The sequence below is a fragment of the Cystoisospora suis genome (genome assembly GCF_002600585.1).
Source record: "Cystoisospora suis strain Wien I chromosome Unknown contig_4539, whole genome shotgun sequence".
Classification (NCBI taxonomy): domain Eukaryota; phylum Apicomplexa; class Conoidasida; order Eucoccidiorida; family Sarcocystidae; genus Cystoisospora; species Cystoisospora suis.
The window spans coordinates 1-20952 of record NW_027157331.1 but is presented as its reverse complement, the minus strand read 5'-3'; the positions used below and the strand labels follow the sequence as shown (position 1 = coordinate 20952).

Genomic DNA, 20952 nt, shown 5'->3' with positions numbered 1-20952 from the left:
CATACATATTTATCCATGCATGCATAGAGGTCTATGTTTTTACCTTGTTTATAATAGGGAATTTCTTGAGGTGTGAGCTCCCACTCGAATTTGTCTGCTTCATCTATCTCATTAACAGACTGAGGGTTTCTCCATCCAACTGTCCTGTTTCTTTCTTCTTCTTCTCCTTTCCCCCCCGTTTCCTTATTCTCCCCCCCTTTGACGAGCGTATTTCTAGGAGAGCCTTCTGACGATCTCTCTATGCCTCCTCCACCATGGCTCCTATCTGTCATCTGTCCTGTTTCTCCGCTATTCATATCCCTTTCTACACTTCCTCTCTCTCTATCACGGATGGGAAGGCTTTTCTCTTTTCCGCCTTCTTTCTCTCTTTCATTCATCGCATCTCTTTCCTCTCTCTCGCTTTCACGTCCTCCATCCGTAGAGAGCGTCTTTCTCTTTCTTTCATCTTCATCTTCCCTGGCATCTCTCCCGTCTCCTTGGTCGTCTTCTTGCTGTGCATGAGAGCTTTCTTCTCGGAGTTTCTCCGCGATAAGCTGTTTCTGTCTCATTTGTTCTTCCCTTTGTTTCTGTAGTTGAAGAATCTGTTCTTTCTGCTGGAGAAGTTGAAGAGAAGAGCGACGACTCCCGGTACCTGTTGAGCTTCTTTCTCCACCCCCTCCTCCTCCTCCTCTAACTGTCTCATTCCCACCACCTCTACTTATTATACCGCTATTCCGAAGATTTCGATCATCGCCTTTAGAGAGAGGCTCATCACCATCTATCCCACCAGCACTGTTTTGACTTACCCCTCCCCTTCCGCCTAGTAAAAGTTTCTTTCCGCCCGGGCCAGGAGAGTTCAAGAAAGAAGAAGACGTTCTACGACTGCCATCATTGGAGCTCTGCGAAGAAGGTAGAACGGTTCTTTCTCCTCCATAAGAATAACCTTTACTTGACGAAGAAGATGAAGAAGAAGAGTTCATATGATGTGGTTGAGGTGGGAGAGGAGAAGAAAAGGACGAATGGGAGATCCCGGCCATCGATTCTCCATCTCTTTCTAGGTAAGGTTCTCCTTCTTCTCTTCCTGAGAAAGAGGAATAGTAGGGGGTAGATGAACTATGACCCCGGGTAGAATTCGATCTCTCTTCATGACGACGATGAGAAGGAGAAGACACAAAAGATGTCCTTCTACTACTAGTACTACTACTACTGCTAGAGGAGTTTCTACGTCCTCCTGAACTCTCTTTAGAATCTCTTCTGTGCGAAGAAGAAGAAGAAGATGACGATGAGCCTCTCCGGGAGGTTGGGCGAGATGAGGACGGAGATTTTTTTTCTGACGATTCTCTCGCTGTAGGGGGATTTCTATGGTGTTTTGGAGCACCTGATGCCGACGACGAAGAAGAAGAACGTCGCCTTGTTGTGTGTGACGTCTGAGGTGCTTGCTGTGTATCAGCGGAAGGGAGTTGAGAGGAATCTTCACCCTGAGTAGGGGGAGAGCCGCCTCCCGGTGAGGAGGTACGATGAGGAGGAGGAGAAGAAGGAGAAGAAGAAGACATCTTTATATTGATAGGTTAATACATGAAGAATCTCTTTTACTTCGACGTGGAGAACATATATAAGGAGCTGTCCCCGTTAGGGGGGAGAGTCTTAGGCACAATCGAGGTCTTCTTCGTCGTCTATATGTTTCTATTCCTTGTGAGAAATAGTAAATGGGACTGCCGTGCAGACACGCTGCACATATGGGTCTTTATGACTCTTTTGATATAGAAGAAATGAAGGAAAAAAAGAGAATGAAAGGAGGGAGACCCACAGGATGCCGGCCTCACCCGGTGGATACTTTGATCTTACGTTACTCGAATAGAGTTAAGGGAGCAAACATATCGTGGATGTGAGAGGCACATACACATCATATATGTAGAGAGAGATGTGTCAGCCCGTAGGAATGGTGGAAGTGGTGTCTGGCAAAGAGTGCAAGATAACATTTCTTTCCTGGCTGTTGTCGGGATCGTCTTTAAGATTCGTATCCGGTTCTTCTCTTGTTTGCTAGAAAGGGTAGGCTCTCGAGAGGTTCAGAGAAGAAGAATAGGAAGAATAAAGAGAGTAAGAAGTAGGAGGAGAACGATAAACGGTCGAATGATAGGGATGACGAGGTGAAGGCTCATACTGAAGACAGCTGACCGCTCTGTAGTAAGGATTCTCTGGGGTGTCTTATGAGATTTTCTTCTCAAGAATCGGTCTGATCAGCATAAGGAGGTGTGAAAAGAGCTTTGAAATAGAAACAAGGGAGATCTGTCTTCGAAAGAGTCTTTCTGCTGACCGCGTTCTGTGTATGGCTCGTGCAGACGGTCTTCCTTTCATATCTACTACGAGGAGAGGGCGGTGTACGTACACCCCACCATTGGCCATGGTCGCCGTAGCTTCGAAGCCTTCATACCAACGTCCTTCTTCGCCACGTTTTCGTATTTCCCCTAGTGCAAGGTATTCAAAAGAGAAATAACTCCAAGGAAGGACTCGTAGGACCGGTATGGTTACAAAATGGTAACATTGCGGGTGTATGTGTCAGCAACCTGTAGATAGGAGAGATCCTTTCAACAGACAGATTGTCGTTCGCTGCTAGCAAGTGTATCGGCGAACTTCACGAGTAGAAACAGTTGGTCGCAGTCCCAGGAATCCTGATCCTGGTCTTCACAAGGAAAGTAACTGTCCAAGAATACTTTAAGTCCAAGTCTAACTGAATGTCTCTCTCTCTTCACGCGAGTAGACGAGAGAAGCTTCAGAGCCGCCAGTGGCATCTTTTACTTCTGTTGTCGAGGTTGAGACTTGAAAAGATTCCTCGTGACTATTGCAGAGGAGGACTCTGTACAAATGCTGAGAGTTAAGAAAGAGCTGAAAGTCACAAGGAACTTTCCTTTTTTCTTCTTCATCGGGTCTTTAGACACACATTTCACCTGAACTCTAGAATGTCCCTGGAAAGGTGATTCGGGAGAAGAGAGATGTGTTTTGAGACTTCTGGAAGCTGAGAGACTCTGTGCTATCTCTAGAACTTTAGAAGGGGGGAAGCTTGTTCCCCGTAGAACATCATGCGAAAACTTGGCACATGCAGTGAACGGAGGAACTTTTCTCCCTCGAATTCTCTCCTCTTTGATGTATCTCCGCTGGAGGGACGGTCTATAAGGAAGCCTGGTTTGAGGACGAGTGGAACATTCTTTCTCTTCTCCGTCTTTAAGGGAAAGAGGGTCCACAAGAGAATGGCTGACGTGACTTTTCACCTCTTCCTTCTTTCTCTCCTGTAGATTTTTTGGGGTGTCACGTTGATTCTCCGAATGTCCACAGAGAAACAAGAAGAGGAGAGTTTCTCTACATTTCTTCTACGTTACCAGAAAGAAGTTGGCACACAGACAAAGAAGAGAATTCACGACAATCAGCTCCTTTAAGTGATCTGAAAGGGCTGAGAAACAAGAAAAGAACGGCGGATCGAGAAACTTTTCTCATGAAAAAACTCCTTTTCGCGTAGGCGTCCGTGCCCCTCCTCCACCTTTCTTTCTCCTGTGAACCCCACGCCGTTTTTCTTTCCTCGGGATTGAAAGACTGATTGGACTATCTTAGTTTTCTTTCTTTCACTTTCCTCATCGGCTGCATCGCGACCTCACCTCAGACTCCCGGAATGGAGAGGTACCGTGCGGCGCGGCAGAGGAGACTGAAAAGAGGTTTCCCTTGTTTGGTCGCAGTCAGGCACCCCACTTTATATACATCGCGCACTTATGCCATATCCACGGGTCAATCTCACTGAAGGTTAAAGTACTGTGGAATTCTTTTGGCGCGCGCCAAATACTTACATCACTAAGACAGGTTACGAACAAGAACATGTCGTGAAACCTCTCTATACACGATGACGAAACTGATGCTGCGGTGGCGAGGAGAGCATTTCAACCACAGGAATCAATTAAAGTACTTCCGGTGGAACAGATCAGTCTGTAACGCGATAGCTCCACACACCTTGCAGATGTGCCCCTATACATATCCACTTAGGTACAGACGTAATTCCTTCCTCTTGTTTTCATTGTCACGAGCACCTCAGCACGACAGACTCCTCCTGTGAAACTCTTTACAACTGCCTTCTCAAAGACAAGAACAGAGGCGGTTCAACGAGCAAGAAAGTATCCACCTGTCAGAAGACCTTGCTTTGAAGAATGGCTGGGTGGAAAACTGCTCTAAGCAGATGTATGGGTCATCAGCGAGGGGGTATCCTGAACACTGTGTCGACGCATTGATGAGCAGCCTGTTTCACAGCCCCGACAGGCTCGATCGTATGACTCCTTAGTCTCAGTCTACACGACGGACTCGGTGTAAATGCCGGGTAACTGTCTCTTCGTTGGTCGCGTCCACTGTCCTGGCTGTTTCCTCTGAAGCCCCTATGTTGAGTACGCTTCCCGGCTGTAACAAGCAGGCTTTGTATGAGTCTGGCGGCTCCTACACTTCCGTATTAACACGGTCCCGGAATGGTGCTGGTACTGTGAGCTTCTCCCGGCCCCCCCCCTCCCCTTCAGCACTAGAGACTACCTAAGGCGACGCTGGTCATCGCGTGTCTCCTGCCGCCTTGAAGTGTCCAAGCGCCCGACTCTTCAAAATTCCTTTTTCGGAAATTTCGCAGCCTTCCTGCCTGCATCCTTGGAGGAGCGCGCAAGCCTGACGCTTACCTGGACATTACATTGTCGCAGGCCTAGCTGCTACCGCAGTATGTATACTGTGTGGATTCCATGCTTTCAATTGCTGATCTCCAAGTTAGCAAGGGGAGCCACCGGTGGAGTCTGACGCATCGTAGAGTGGTCGCTATCAGACAAGAAGAGAACGTACGCCCGAGCGCTCGGACAAATCTATGTCTGGCCGAGACTTCGGTGGCACGCCAGTCGCGCATTTCATACTCCACGTGCTCACGTTTCCTCAAAGCCCTGTAAGTGGGCGAAAGCTCTTCTAGATTCGTCAGCAGCGCTGTGGAAAAAGCTAGCTGAAGTTTTTTCCAAGCCGTCGGGTAGAAGAAAACGGTATCACCCTGAGAAACTGGTCTCGCAGTACGCTTACATGCTTGTCACCTTTGTGAAAGAGGTTGGGCCTGCCTGCCCAGAGAAATCCTCTACTCACAGAGACTAGAGCAGGTGCTTGAGTGGGACGGCAAGACAAGGGCAAGCGAAGTCTGAACTCGCGTCGGTCACCTGTCAGATTGCACACCGTAGTCTCTGCGACAATCCACGCTTCTGAAACAGAGTCGGGGGTGCTCGGTTTACACACATCATGTCTTTATGCAAGCCAGGCTACGCGTGACATAGCAGAAGTCGCGACAACGGCTGCCTTCCTCGGCGGACTCCAGTCGGATAGCCAGGGTCTTCCTACTTGACTCAGACCGGGGGTATCCGCAAGCGGGCTATAGGGGCGTGAGCTGGTAGTCAGAACCAGCCGAGCCAACGCAGAGTCACATCAGACCATTTCGCGGCTTGGCCAGAAGTAGAGCGAGTTCCCCGAAGAAGTGAAAACAATTGACGCAGTGAGAGCTAGGCTGGCAGGGGTGTTCTGCTGCTCTCTTGACAGGCAGGGATATAAGAGTGGATGCCCAGTTTGCACAAGACTTAGTATTCGGATGGGAGATTCGCTGACTGCACGCAACCCCTCAAGATCTCCAGGCTGAGAACGTATTTGGGGCCTCCTGAAGACTCTAGATAGCACCTCTGCACGTCTGGATATGGAAAAGAGGGAGACCGGGCAGGACTTCTGCGCGGCAAGTAGCCCTTGACATCGCGCGAGACCTCCTGCTCCGACAGCACAGCCACGTTAGGCGTAGGTACCCTATGAGGTACCTTCTTTGAAACCGCTAGACAGGCACCCAAACTAGGAAAAAATACACGCTGGACCTCAAACTCTTATAGCAAAAGGAGTTAGTTAGAGAAGGCTAGGGAGAGTGTTTCATGCACTTCTTGGACACTGGGAAGGGAGCCGGATAACCGCGCACCAGAGCCGTTGCACGCGACTTATTTGTAGTGGAGCTGACAGGTGCGGAGAAGGCGGTGGAGTGCAAGTCTAAACAACGGTTACATAGGGCGGCTCAGCTTGTGTTTTAACCGCGAACAATCAGGGTTGTACCACAACGGGTCAGGTTAACTCCACAGCTAGGCGTCCTTCGACGGTTCAGCGGGCAACTCCTCAGGAGGTTCAAGCCATTTCGTTCTGTCCTCCGAGAAAACCCCGAAGACAAAAGATTCTCACTCGCCGGCAAACAGGAGAAGCTGGAAGCCGCGAAACCGCGCTACACCGCAGCGGGACAGAAGGCGAGTAAATCCATCAAGGCTGTAACTATAGGGGCAAAGAAGTGGCACAACGTGTCGCGCTGGCAGGCCCACGAGACAGGTAGAGAGAGACAAATGCAGCTGGAGGAAAGAGCCATAGAGCGGACCCTCTCTAGGCGTGTGGTGTAACTCAGCCAGAGGTGTATGGAGCAGACGCCCTTACCCACCCCTCTGAACTCTTCGAAGTATATCACGCCAGACACCGGGGTTGCTGTCTTTCAGTATTCCAAGAACCATGGAAATCACTGAGAGAAGTACTACCGACTCCGACGCTACGCATGCCGCTATGGGAAGTTCCGCCACCACGCCAAACCTGCCCGTCTGACTCAACAAAGGAGCCGCCCCCATACAAGCAAACTATTGCTGCCTTTTGGACAGAGACTTCCCGGCTTTTTTTCCTTACAACTTGAACAGCCGCACTACGGAGTGTGACGGGGTAAGAGTAGGCCGGGTGTTTGCACGAACGTCTTGATGTTCTGCCCTCTCCTTGCATATCCACCTCTTCTAACGGAAGGACAGAAGCAGCGCATAACCGCCGATCTCTGCTGTTCCGCCGAAGTGCTGATCGCTTCTGCGGAGCTCACATCGATCCGCCTTTTTCATCCTGGAGTAGCTTGAGGAGCAGTGACCATGTATCGGTATCTATATGTATGCATATAACGTCTGAGTAACGTAAAAATGGAAAGATATATCTATTCGACATATGAGTAGGGACCATGGAACACGGTGAAGATGTACACATACACGCTGTATGTGGTGTTCTTGTGGGTTCCGCCTGAACGAGCATATCCGGCTACTATTCACAAGGAGATGCTCTACAATGCCAGCAAGGATCCACAGACGACACATTTGTAGGACTTCTGCCCTTCAGTCTTTTCTCTTAGCAGAGTGGTCGCAAGTTGTTAAGTACGAGAGACACCACCTCCGCTGGAGGTAGAAGGCTAAGACTTCTGAAATGATTGGCCTCTTCACCCACCGGTTCGGTGCACGAGGCGCTGAGGGCGTGGAGCGTAGGAAGTCAAGGCGAGGTGATTTGAGACTTCCGCCCTGTACTCCAGTCGTTTCTAAAAGGGATGATGCAGCGTCCGAAAGTTTAAAACTCTCACAGAGGAGCGACTTCCAGCATTTTTGAGTTACCAAGCGGTCGTGCGGAATGAAACCTGGGACATCCCCCCCCCCCTTCCCGAGCCTTACAAGTAGATAGCTAGCTTGGCAGTTCGGAGTTTTTTCGTACACGGTAAGATGCTATGTTTCCCCACGGCGTGCGAGAGGGAATTCTGGTGGTATACCAGGCTGAAACACTATTGAACCATAGCGTACGGCTGCAAGTACCATAGCCGTAGCAGTATAGTGTATCTACATCCGGTACGATAGCACTCGAAAGTATGTATGTATGTACAGTAAGATCCCGGTAATCTGGTCATTCCCCAACACCATATACGTGCAGCGAAGGAAGTCTTCTACTCTCCTGAATAATACACCTGTACACTTTATACTCATTACGACTTTCGTTCGTAGTTCGAAGGGGATCAGCGCAGATTCATCTATTGTATACTTTGATACATGACCCTTCTATGAGACAGATAGATGTTCTGTCCACATGTATAGATACACACACGAAGTACGCAAGAGAAAGCGATAAAACAAGATAACTCGCAGAGAAAGTTAGCAGAAAAGAGGTCGCAGACACACTAGGTAACGGAAGTCTTACACGAAGTCGGGAAGATAAAGAATATACCACCGTAGAAACCGTTCAAAGTAGTCTGTCTAACCGGACAAACAATAGCATATATATATATAAATACACATATATCTCTACAGATATATATGAATACACATGTGCGGCGAAACGATGGAAAGACGGAGGGTAGGAGAGATACGAAGCAGAAACATACCTACCGATGGTGTGCATGTGACCGTTAAATGTAAGGCTTTCGATAAGGAGGAACAGACAGGAGAAACCTCCGTGATGAGATAGAAGAAGTGCTGGATATCCTACCAACTTCTCTCCTATCCGAACTTCAAGTTGAATTGTTCCCTTCTTCTACGATACTCTCTGCCTACCATATGAAAAGCTTCCTACCTACAAGGATTTACTACCTGTTCAAGGGTGGGTAGACACATACACCAGCCAGTCAGATCTTTCGCTCCCTCTACACTGCATCTAGGTCTTCCAGGCAGTAAGACCCTCCCCTCCAACTAGCATTACAGAAAAAAATGGATACACATTCATCTACATAGACGGGTGTATATGATTCAAGAGTGATCATCTGCTTACCGGTAAGATAGCAGCTCTATTGCTTTCATCTTTCAAGAAACCTTTCTAGAAAGGCTCTCTTTCTTTTCACACTTCTTCTCTCTTTTGGGAAGTTCTGCAGATCATTCTTCTCAGTAGTTCTTTCAAAGCATCTTAACAGCTCACTCTGGATCACTTGCTTCATCGTGATGGTCTTCTCGCCGGAACACCCGCCAAGCCAGCGCGACCACCCTCTTACTCCGCCAGGCGGCGCTGCTCTTCGTCGTCTTCTTCTTCCCAGGCTCTTCTTCTTCCCTCATCATGCTCCTACTCCTACCCTCCACCTCCTCCTTTGTCATTCTCTGTGATATTCTTTCTTTCTGTAATGAATTTCTTAACTCATCAACTCGCACACCTCCACGTTCGTTTTCACACCTTTCCTTTGTCTTCCTCTCTCTTTTCGAGTTCCTTCTCGGAGTTTGTTTCCGTTCTCCCTTTCTTTTCTTTTCTTCAACCCCAGCGGGAGCAGCGTCTTCTTCTTATTCTTCGATTGTGTATGGAGTTTCAGAAGAGAGCGTCTTCTTATGTTTTCGTTCTTTTCTTTCCTTCTTCGCAGTGCTCCTTCACCCGAGAATAGATAGGGGGCTAGTCGTCTCTCCTTCCCTCTTCTATTTTCTTTCTTATCATCGATCTCCCAAGGTTCATGCCTGGTAAAAGGAGAGATGCAACAGACTTTTTCACGGGGAAAGAAATCTCGTCTTATCATTCTCTCACACCATCATCATTCAACTCAGAGCTACAGGCTGGTAAAAGAAAAGAACCTTTCCCCCTCTTTCTTCAAAATCTCTCAGTCTCGCCCTCGTATCTTTTCCTGCTGTTTATCTCAAAACTTTGTTGGCGGTCCTCTTTTTAGAAGGAGGGGATTTACACTATTTCAAGGCCCTCCAGCATCTTCCCTTTCTCATTGCTTCCAAGGTAATACGCGTCTTCACTCCAAGACAGAAGGTCGTTCTTTCTCTTCCTTTTGGTACCTTTTGCACATGAAAGGTTGTCTTTTCGCACTTCTTCTTCCTCCTGTCTTTGATCTTTCCCTCCTTTCTCTCTCCATTCCTCATCATCCTCACTTCAACTTTCGTAGTTTCTTTGTCTTCTTTTTCTACACCTTCATCAGATCCTCATCTTTCTTGTCTCTGTTTTGTCCCCTTGGTAGATGAAAAGCGGAAAAAGAGAAGGTCGAGGAGATTTGCTCTTTCAAGAAGAAGAAAAGGAGGGATTGCAAAGCTCACTTTTCTCTTCTTTTCTTTCGCTGCGATCTCTGCGTTGTCACTCTTGTCAAAGAAGTCAAGAACTTCGCTCTTTTTGAAGATCGATTCTCATCCACTCTTGTTGAAGATCTTTCTTTCTCTTTTACTTCTTTTCAAGTATCTCTTCTAAATCGACCTTTTGCCAACCCAAGACAACGGGACAGTCTTCGCGGAGACACTTTGACGGGGAAGAGAGAGAAAGAAGAAAAGAAAGAAGGAGATTAACAAGCCCAGGTAGACAGCCAGTGATGGTCAGCCCATCATTCGCCATCCTTCCTACACACCTAGTATCTTTGTTTTGCCTTTCTTGTTTCTCTCGTTCTTCTTCAATTCTTTCCACGTTGACGCGAGGGCAGGAATGGATAGAGCCAGAACTTAGCTATCTCTTTTCTTTTCTTTCTCTCTTAATCATCTCTCTTTGTCGTATCCCCCCTTCCTTCTATCACTGTCACTGAGATTTCCTTCAGCCTTTCTCTCCGTCTCATCTCTCCTCATGAGTTCATAGCCTTTCTTTCTCTTTCTCTCTCTCTAAAGAAGATGGAAAGAGAAGGCTCTATAGGTAAGAGGATTTCTTCTATGGAAAGGAGAGCTTCAATGTGGAAGGATTGAACGAATGGGGTGGTCGTATCCTCTGCTTCTTTTAGCTCTTACTCTTTGCATCCTCTCGTCGATCTTCTTCTCAAGTCTTTCTCTCTCCCGCTTCAGAGAGAAGATTCCCCTTCCTTCATCGTTGTCATCTCCAAGGCAAAAGAAAGAAAGAAAGAGATTTTACCCCCCAGCCTTCTTCTCTTCTTATCGTGTATGAGCCGAAGAAGGAAGGTTTCTTTTCTTTCCCTTCTTTTTCCTCCTTTCTTCTTCTCTTATCTTTTCCTGTTGTCTTCTCTCTAGTACTTATCTCATACCGCCTTTCTTTCTTTCTTTCTTTCTTCGTTATCTTTTTCGTCTCTTGTTTCAAATTCATTCCAGGATTCTATCGAGATTCTGATATCCGGACTTCTTCATCTGTCACTCCTCTTGTTATCTTTCTCTCTTTCTTCCTTTCTTCTCTTAGGGTGGTAATGAAGAGCTCTAGCTTCAATTCATCTCTTTTTTCTTCTTCTTCTCCTCATCCATCTATCTATCTATCTCGATCATTCCAGCAGCAGCGACGTTTCTTTGGTCTAGAAAGGTAGTCTTGTTTCTCCGGTAAATCTATCATCCTCTCATGACGTGGGGCTGCCCGCTGTCTCTAGAGACGAGATGGGAAAGAGAACGAGCTGAAAGAGAGAGAGAGAGTGTAATAGGAAGAGAGAGAGAGAGTGATAGGGGGAGAGAGAGAGAATCCCTCCCCGTCTTTAGCCACATCTTTATCTTCTTCGTCATGAGAAGTCTCTCTCATTCTTCTTCTGATCAAGAAAAGACCGTCTCCTTCTCCCCGGCTCTTCTCACACAAGAAGAGGAAGAAAGAGAGGAAACTAGAGAAGAGAGAAGACATCTCTCCTTCTTTCTCTAACCCCACAGCCAGAGAAAGTTAGCTTTCTCTATGCCATGGAAGTGCCCGCCTCAGGGTGGCTGTCTTTGTCTAAGAATAGCAGAAGATCAAGATAGAAGAAAAGAAGAGGAGAGGTACAAGTAGCGATGGAATGGCTTGAGTGATAGAGAGGAGAGAAGAAGAGATGAAGAAGGTCTTAGGAGATAGACGTTTATACTCCTGTCAGATACCTGCAGACCACGATGAGGAGACACAGACAGAGAGAATCTACACACCCTCTACTTCTCAGATCCTCGAGCCTCGTGTTGTCCTTACATCTCATCGGCTTATACAGAAGGAGTATGTCTATCACTTCTTCTTTTTGTCATGCATAGTGTCTGTCTTTTCATCTTGACAAGAGGTCGAATGAACTTTCTCTCGGCTTCCCTCTCGTGTGTCTTTCTTTGTTCTAGCTGCAATGAGAATACCGGCTGTCTACTGCTTCTTCCTCTCTCTCTATAAACCATCTCTCTCTCTTGTCACCGTCTATCTCCGCCGGATCAACATACTCCTCACTTCGCCGTATATACATATATCTATCTATATACATCTATACAGACTTGCATACATACACTCGGGTGCTCCTAGTTAGACACATCTCTACATTTCCACATAGGAAGAGAGGTATGTAACTATTGTGTAGAGAATGAGATGTAGAGGTAGGGGGATAGGTGAAGGGATGAAGGGATTTTCTGCTGACTATGACAGGCGACTGTTAGGAATGTATCAGGCAGTATACATGGGCTGGTGTATATACACATGGAATCTATTGAGGCCTCCATCGTGCGTAGTGATAGAATGGAAGGAGCTCTCACCAGTTTACGGTTAAGAGACCAGCCTCTCATTGATCATTTTTGTCTTGCTGTTTCTCTTCTTGTCATCTCTTTATCCTTTCTCATATGGAAACGACTGTCTCTCTCCTTCATATTTGTTTTGTCTCTTTCTCTTCCCCCTCTCTTCTGTCCTCTTTTTCTACATCTCTTGTGGTTTCGGTGGGTGTTGTCTCTCCATGTGGCCTTTGCTCTTCTTTCATTCAGTCCTGTAATTCTCCCTTCTACGACTCCCTCGCTTTCATCTCCAGCTCAGCTTCAGACTCGCTTCTTCTACCTCCTCGGGTGAAGCGCAAGGGAGAAGACACGCGGTAGAGATCAACTTCGTCTTCTTCTTCTTCTTGACAAGATGAGCCTTCATCCCTCTTCTCTTACTCCTCCTTCTTCTTCTTCATACCTGAGAAGCTTCTCATACCCATCACCTAGTTCTTCTCAGGATGAGTCTCCTCCCGTCTCTTTCTCTTCTTCTTCTGTCCCTCTTCCATCTTCTTTTTCCTTGAGAAACCGTCTTTCTTCTTCTCCGTCGTCGTCGTTGTCTTCTTTCTCATCTCTTCCTCTCCATCCCCGGCTCTCTACTGCTTATCATCGCGCCAAGAATAATTCTTGTCGCGATCGCGTGCAGGGTGAGACAAGTCAATCTACGAGTTGTTTCAGAGAATTTCGACAGACAAGACTCGTGATGGAAAAGAGGAAAGAAGATCAACGACGGCAAGGCATGGCCTCAATCGATTCTTTCTCTCAATCGATTGACAGAGAAGCTCGAGATCTATATCAAGCTAAACTTGTAAAACGGACATGCTGTATTTCTTCTCCTTCTTCGTCTCCTCATCATTCAAACCGTTGTTCTCCTTCTTCTCTCTTCTTCTGTTTGCGTCGCAGTCTTTCATGCCCTCCTCCTTTGTCTCCTTGTTCTCCACCTTCTCCATCACCTCCCGTCTCGGGTGGTCTTCTTTCTCGTCAGAAGAAGAGCTCGATCCAACAGTCTCCTTCCTCCTGCTCTTCTGTACATTCTTCTTCATACATTTCTTCTACCTCTCCTGTCAGCCGCATGAAAAGAAAGAAATGTGGGGGGGGGATGTATTTCTCTTCTCTTTCTGCCGCTTCTCAAGATCAACAAGGAGATAGTCCTGATAAGGTGTCCTGTAGTAACCGGGATGTCCCAAGCTCGAGTCTCCGTCTTCTTATCAAGAATCCCGAGAATTGTTTTCTTCAATCCTTTTCATCTTCTTCTTCGTCTTTATCGCAGCCTTGTCCTTCTTCTTTCTCTTCCTGTGTAGATGAGGTTCTTCTCCCTTCTTCAGCAAACCAAAGCGATAGTGTCGCTCTTTCTTCTCCGGATGTTACACTCCATACACAGAGAGAAGGGGATGGTAAACCTGTCGGTGTAGAGGAAGAAGAACAAGCCGACTCTACGTATGAAGTAATGGACTGTCATGAAGACAGAAACACGAGTCAAGGAGAAAAGGAAGAAGATAAGAGACCGAAGATCAACAAAGAGGGACACAGTTGGAGAGGAGACACCTGTTCATCGTCTTCTCCTCCTCCTCCTCGTTGTCGTCGTGCTTTCTGCTCTCCATCTTTCCCTACCTCTTCTTCTCGTTGTTGTTCTCCTCAGATCAAAAGAGGTAACGACATAGCAGAGAGCCCGTCGACGTCTTTCCGACGGGGGAATGGAGAGGAAGAAAAGAACTCCTTTTTCAGTGAATTTGGAGAGGGCAACATATTTCCTTCTTATGCCTTCTGTTCTTCTTGCCGTAGACATAGAAGGATGACGAAGCCTATATCTCACATCTGTATACGACAGGAGAGAAGACGAAGAAGAAGAAGAAGTAGCCGGTGCGCGTTGTTGCCGAATGAGAAGAAAAGAGGCGTTAATCAAGAAGAAGAGGAAGAAGAGAAGTCTCTCATTGTGGGGGAGTTACTTCAGTCCAAGAGGACTAAGAATGATTTAATCAGAGAAAGAAAACCTCTTGCTTTATCTGGTAATACACCTACAGAAAGAGAGAAGGAGAAAAAGAGTAGCACAATCGATATAGATAGGAATCGCCATGAAGAGTGTCAAAGAAGTCTTCACATGACTCTACTGAGGAGGATAAATGAGAAAAAGTCCGATGAAAAGAAAAGTTTCTCTTCTCTTCCGTTCTCAGAAGACCCTTCGTACCAAGCGGGAAAGTCAGAAGGTCATCTACCTTCTTCATCTTCGTCTTCAACAGTCTCCCGTTCCGCTTTTTCTTCTCTTTCCTTCGCTCAATATTCTTCTCATGTGGTGGCTCTGTCGATTCCTCCTCAGTCCTCCCCCTCCTGTTTTATACACTCTAGCGGTGCTCTCTCTGTCTTTCCTCGTGTCCGAGCTTGTCTGTCTTCTTCTTCTTCTCCTCGCCTGGTCTCTTCTGCGTTATTACCAGCAGCTGTCACCTCAACAGACCAATACAAGAAAGAAGAAGAAGAAGCAGTCGATACTTCTTCTTATTCTTCTCCCTCGTCTTCGATTTTTTCTCCTGGAGCGGGTGAGAATAAGGAAGATGAAGAGAAAGAGGGAGAAGGAAAGAGAGATGGCGGCGTTCCTGTAGAAGAAAGGAGGAAGCGTTTTCAAGATAATATAATTCTGGGCAAAAGAAGAAGAAGAGATGAAAAGCAAAGATTGGAAGTAGGGGAGTGTAGAGGTGACGAAGAAGGAGGAAAGAAGAGAGGAGAAGTCTGTCTTCTTTTTCTTCAACAAGAAGAATATGAAAGAGAAGGTCAAGAAACATGTGTGAGAGATAATGAGCAACAGTCTCAAGGAGAGAAGGACGATAAAAAAGACAGGAGAGAGAAAATTGGAGAGAAAGAGGAAGAAGGAGAACACAAGGGTGAACGAATGGAAGCTCTCAAGGAAAGAAAAGAAAAAGAAGAAGAAGGTAAAAGGCATGATAAGGTTACACCATGCAATGTCTCCGACAACCTTCATAGGAGGGATTCTCCTGCCAATTCTCCGCAGGGGAAATGTAAGATCGTACCTCTCCTCCTAGGAATCCTTGAGAAGAATGAAAGACAGCAGACTTCATTCCCTCGCGTTTTCTATCAATCTTCCCAAGAGAGAAGGAAAACCTTATGTGATCGTATGCCTAAGGAGAAGCCTCGTCAATTTGACTTTCCGATCCAACGGCCTCTTCCTTCCGCCTTTAATCTTTCTGTTCAGGAACACAAGACATCTCCTCTTAACACTTTTAAGGACACGACAAATCGTTGCTATGAAGAAACCTTTCCTTCTCTCTTAGAGACGCCTCAGCAGCCTCGTTTCTATCTACACGATCCTCGCCATGCAGGTCTTTTTTCTTCGCCAACTCAACTGAAGTTACACCCCGAGAAGAAGTCCTTTTCACTTGATCCGAAAGCGACTGTTTCTCCCTCTTTTTCAGGTAGGAGGAAATCGATCTATGTAGTACGGAAAAGGTTAGGATTTAGTCACGGTGTCAATACAGAGAAGGATTCTAGAAGTAGAGAAGAAGGTTTTCCTAAGCCACCTGTTCTTCTCATGCGATCGTCGGGTGGGTCTCGGAAAGGAGAGATAGAACGAGGGGGACAGAAGGAATGGAGAGAATTCAGTAAAGATAGGAACCGTAGAGGAGTTGTCGAAGGAGAAGAAAGAAGGGGAGAGGAAGAACGAGAGAGAGAGGGGGAGAGATTACGTCTTGTGAATGATGGCCTGATGAGAGTGAAGAAGAGAAGAGAGATGGCAAGAAGAAGTTCAAGAGATATTTCCTGTGAAAGGAGAAGAAGACGAGCAAAAGATAAATCAGGTGGGCTACGAGTACATACAGAGAAAGAGAATGATATGAAGAGCTCCTCCTCCCGCTGTTGTCATGAGAAAGCCATTGAAGGAGAGAAAGAATCGCATGTATCTTCAGGAGTTGCTCTTCAATGGAGGAGATTGAATAGAGAAGAAAAAGCAGACCTTTCTGCTCCTCCTTCTCTCTCCTCCTCCTCGCTTCCCGCCATTCATTGTCGTTCATCGTCGAGCACGCATCACGGTACGAACGTCTCAGACGATACTTCTACAAGAACGTCCAAGAGAGAATCGAACAGCAAGAAGACGAAGAAGAAAACATGCACGCCTTGCCCGAAACCACCTTCATCTTCTTCTCTTTACAATGTAAACAGGCGAGTGACAACTTTCCCTTCAGGTTTCTTCGCATCAAAGAACGAAGAACTCGGGTGGTCTCTTTCAAGGTATCGTGACAGATATCTTAATACGTGGAAAGAGGCTCCTCAGACGACAGCCCCACATTCTTCCTACTGGTCCGTGGGTCTTCCTGTACCTTGTTCTCTCCTACCCAAGGGATGGGTACAAGAGTCTCTTCGAGGAAGAGACTCAAGAACCTGTCATGAAGAGGACAAGGAAGAGGAAGAAGAGAAGAAGATGAAGAGTGTTACGACTAGCTGCTGTAATCCTTCTAAAAGGAGAGATGGTGAAAAAACTGAAACAACTACGGCAGAAGATGAGTTTGTCATGAACGGGAAAGGTAGGGTGAAGGGGAAAAGACGGCAGGGAAATGTAAAGGCCGAGGGGGAAAAGAAAGATGCCGGACAACTGGGGAGTCAGCAGCGACGAGAGCAGTGGAGTGCTGCTGGAGTGTTAATGGTTCAGGCATTGTACAATCTGGAGAAAGAGCAACTACTTCTCCCATCCTATCATGTTTATGATAAAAACGGGAAGTTTCAAGGCATGCTTCCGTATGCAGCGTTCATTCAATATTCGCTGCCAAAGGAAGACGCGAAAAAAAGAGGCGAAAATGTGGAGCGGGCCAAGAAATCGAGGGGAAAGGCCGATGAAACTCACGGTGTGGTAAAGAATGCAGGTGTACAGTCACCTCACTTTGGTCGGGGTTCACTCAGTTCGGGTGTATGTACAGCCAGTTCGGGTGTATGTACAGCCCATTCGGGTGTACGCGCGCGTCATACTGTTTGTTCGTTTCACCCAGAGAGTATGGCACACCAACCTAGTTTCAATCAAACCAGCGGCGTCGAGGTCGCACGTGAGGATGTAAACTCGCTGCATCCTGGCGGAGAAGAGCACACAACTGGCATGGTAGAAACGGGGCGCAAGGAGACGGAAAAGACTGTGAAGAAGAGACAGGGATTGATTGAAGCTCCCAACAAAAGCCATCAGGTACCCAGGCTCCAAGGAGACATCGTAGCCAACAGTAAACTGTCAGGATGTGAATTATTTCGTGCTTCTGCGTGTGAAAAGAAAAAGAAAAGAAAGACTCAAGTTGGATGTCCAGGTTTAGCTACCCCTCTCCCGGTCATGAATCCTGCAGAGCTGACGAGTCTTCACGAAGTTGTAGCGAAGTTATACGGTTCAGGAGCTAGCCGAACCGATGTGATTAAAACCTGGCCAGCTCATCCGACAGTCTTGCCTCATCGAACTTCACCTCCTTGTTCATCAGGAAAGGTTGAAGAGAATTCGCATTTAGGCGGTGTACCTGCAGAAGAAGAGGAAGAAAGGAGAGAGAGGAATGAAATCAAGAGAAAACAGACGATGAAGAGCTCACCACTCGGGAGACCAGAGGGAGGAGGAGAAGAAGAGACAAAGAGATTTTCCAGGAGTAAGGGGGACACTCCTACTGGTGAAGAGACGTCCTCCCGTCGTATGGAAGGACAGTTTCTGGAGCAGGAGACGGCGGAGAAGTCAGTTGAGGAGGATAGTACGAGTGTGAAGGGGAATGACGAGGATCCTGGGAAAGAAAACTTGACGGGTGGCCTCTGTGGCCCTGTCCCTCCATCTCTGAGGAACTGCTCATTAGGAGCGCAGAAGGAGAGAGAGAAGGAAGGGTGTCAGACGAGTGAAAAGAATAAGAAGGTGAATCCTCGCAGACCAGAAGGTGGAAAGCCTCTAAGACGTGAGAGTGAAGATTGTGGGCTTGATGTGGGAAGGAGCAAAGAGACCGATGCCGATGGTCACGAGAATAAGAAGCTCGTGGAAAAACGCTGTAGTGAAGAGAAGGAAGACGAAGAAGACATGCAACGACATTCACACCAAGAACATGTTGAAGAGATTATGGAGACACAAGATGCCCAAGAAAAACATGCGAAAGGAGACAGCACTGCCTTACCTCCAGTGCAGAAAGCACACGCAAAACGCTCTCAAATTAAAACCTTCAAGGGTGTCTTTGCAGCTCTGTGTTATATGGCGAAAGCCCTGCTAGAGGAATCAAACTCATAGACACAAAGTTGCAGATACACGGAGATACGTATAGATAGGCAGCTAGACAGAGAGAGAAACAAAATTGAAGGCACTAAAAGGTAGGTACCGAGTGGGGAGGGAGCCAGAGAAGTTGATGTATATCTCATGTGTATATCTAGGTACTGCGGTAACCAGGAGTGTCCATAGACTCGCCGTCAGAGTGAAAGATCGGAAGAAAGAACTTTTACTTGATAATGGATGAGGACATTATGCGAGAAGGAAAGCCTCTCCCGTCTTCTTGTCTTACATTCGAGGAGTACGGTGTTTTGCCTTGTTTCTCCATAGTCTGGACAGAGCTCGGTTCCCAGGCCTCCCCTCACATGGTGAAGCGGGTGAGACAAAGTGCACGCATTCGCGGTCTCCTCGTCTTCTTTCTGATGTCTGTACCTGTTTATACGTTCATGTGTTCCAAGCAGACGCGGGGGACGCTCGAAAGTGTATTTCCGATGGTCCGTTCCATGTACGTAGGTATATATATATATATATGCATGCATGAAGCACGCCAGGTTGGCTGTCGCTGTGGCCTTGTGATGGATGGATGACCATAGCGAGATATTGTTAGCAACATATTACAAGGCTTCACTTTGGCATGCGGGGGACTGGGCACGTCGATTGTTATGAATCGAAGTGAGTTATTATCGGTGCAAGTCTCCCAAGTTTCCAACAGCAGAGAGAGAAGGGTAGGAGGGGAGGCTCCTTGCCAGGTGAAGCTATCCAAGTGAATGAACCGACGAGGGGATGGAGCTCTCTGATTGATTTTCTCTCTCTTGAAAGTGCTGCCGATCTCCAAAGAGCAGCATGAAAAATGAGAGAACTTGGTCGTGTGTGGAAAGAAAGAAAAGACAGACTTGAGTCAGTGAAGATTTCGAGGGCGAAGCAGGGGGGTGTGTTTTCGTAGATTGTTCGTGGTAGCGGGAGATAGATTCGAGAACTGAAATATCTTACGAGTCTCTTGAGACATATTCATCTAAGAAAAAATTGTCTATTGATCGAGATAGGTATCTCCTGTCATAGACTCAAAGATGGGAAAAGTATGACGTACGTAGTGAAGAGAACTATTTTTATCGGGTCTTTCAGGAAAAGTACAAACCTTTCTTGTCTTAAATTCTTGAAATTTTGAAAGGGAACTGAGGGATGCTTGTCCCTTCTATTGGTCTTTTTTGTTTGCTTGTCTCGCGTCCTTTTCTTATCCCTGTCTTGATCTTCCATTCATTCAAGACCCATGCAGGATTCGAGTTGAGAAACGAGTGTTTCACTTTGTGTGAGTTGTCGATCTTGTTGGCTTCCTTGTTTTCTGAGGTCATGCTCTCACTACAAGAAAGGCTTCCCTTGGTCTAGATGTATAGGGGGCATGAGAGATGGTCGTGTCACCGTGGAGAGGTACGTAGTGCTGTACTTTTATAAAGGACTGACTTGTCTGTCATGTTGGAAAGAATGTATAATGAGGGAGTACAACTGACTTCATCATGATCAAGAGTGGTGGAGCAGTCACGGAAGAAACAGTTAGACGAAAGCGTTGTCTATCAAGGAGCCGGCAAAGTTCCTGGTCCACGCGTTGCTCTGCATCTGTTTGCCTCCTTGTTAGCCGGCGTCTATATAGAGAGGAAAAAAGAGGAGTAGTAGTAACAGTATCCTAAAACCCTAGTGTCATCAGCCGTCGCCCCCGTGGATCCTGTCAGGAACCGCTTTCTGACACCGGCGCAGCCTGTCTCTGTCGCATCAGTAAAGTTGTTTGGGGGTAGGGCAGTGGTAAAGCCACCCGCGGTCCAGTGACACCGACCGGCTCTTGAAGGAGGACTCGGCTAGCTGGTCCTGTGGAATGCGGGATGAAAAATGAGGACACTTCATGACAGTGAATGTGTAGACGGCCGTCGGACTCCCGACAGCATGAAGGAAGATGCCGAGATACCTGGGAGGATTTGTTTCACGTAAAGAAACTGTTGACTCGGCAAGGCCGGCCTTGTCACTCCAAAGGATCGCTCAATGCTGATGCTGAAGACACCCGAGCTGGGGGCCTGGCTCTTCAGTTGCGTTCAGGCGGCGTGTCTGAGTGGTTAAGCAGGTGGATTTGGAGTCCATTCAGCTCTGCCCGGGCAGGGGCACCTGCCGCCGTCCCGTCGTAGCTTCAGATATTGCTGTAGAGACACCCACGCTTGCGGACGGCATCCGGCGGCGTCTCCGATGTGTTAAGACTGTTGTTATGCAATTATCAACCTCCTTTACTCAGGATCATTTCCACAAGGGAATTATTCACTAGTGTTTGGCGGTGTGTCCGAGTGGTTAAGGAGATGGACTAGAAATCCATTAGGCTCTGCCTGCGCAGGTTCGAATCCTGCCGCCGTCGTCCCGTTTGAAGCACTGCAGGGCTCATTCGTGCAGTCATGTGTGGATCTCAGAAGTCAAGGAGATTTTGACATTTGCTGCCCCTCACTTTCTCCTCCTGCCGTCCCCTGCTTTTGCATGACTTCTCGGCGGTGTGTCCGAGTGGTTAAGGAGATGGACTCGAAATCCATTAGGCTCTGCCTGCGCAGGTTC

At 47.2% G+C, this 20952-nt stretch overlaps 1 protein-coding gene across 1 annotated transcript; it reads left to right on the top strand.

Moving 5' to 3' along the window:
- Positions 1–8927: 8927 nt before the first annotated feature.
- On the top strand, positions 8928–19888 carry CSUI_008210 (uncharacterized protein). Its single transcript, XM_068068345.1, has 2 exons — positions 8928–11661; positions 12399–19888. The coding sequence occupies exon 2, from the start codon at positions 12541–12543 to the stop codon at positions 18394–18396; it is 5856 nt and encodes a 1951-aa protein (XP_067919679.1). The 5' UTR covers positions 8928–11661; positions 12399–12540; the 3' UTR covers positions 18397–19888.
- The last annotated feature ends 1064 nt before the right edge of the window (positions 19889–20952 follow it).

Coding starts and splice junctions, on each gene's coding strand:
- CSUI_008210 (XM_068068345.1), top strand. CDS start 12,541: ATGAGCCTTCATCCCTCTTCTCTTACTCCTCCTTCTTCTTCTTCATAC.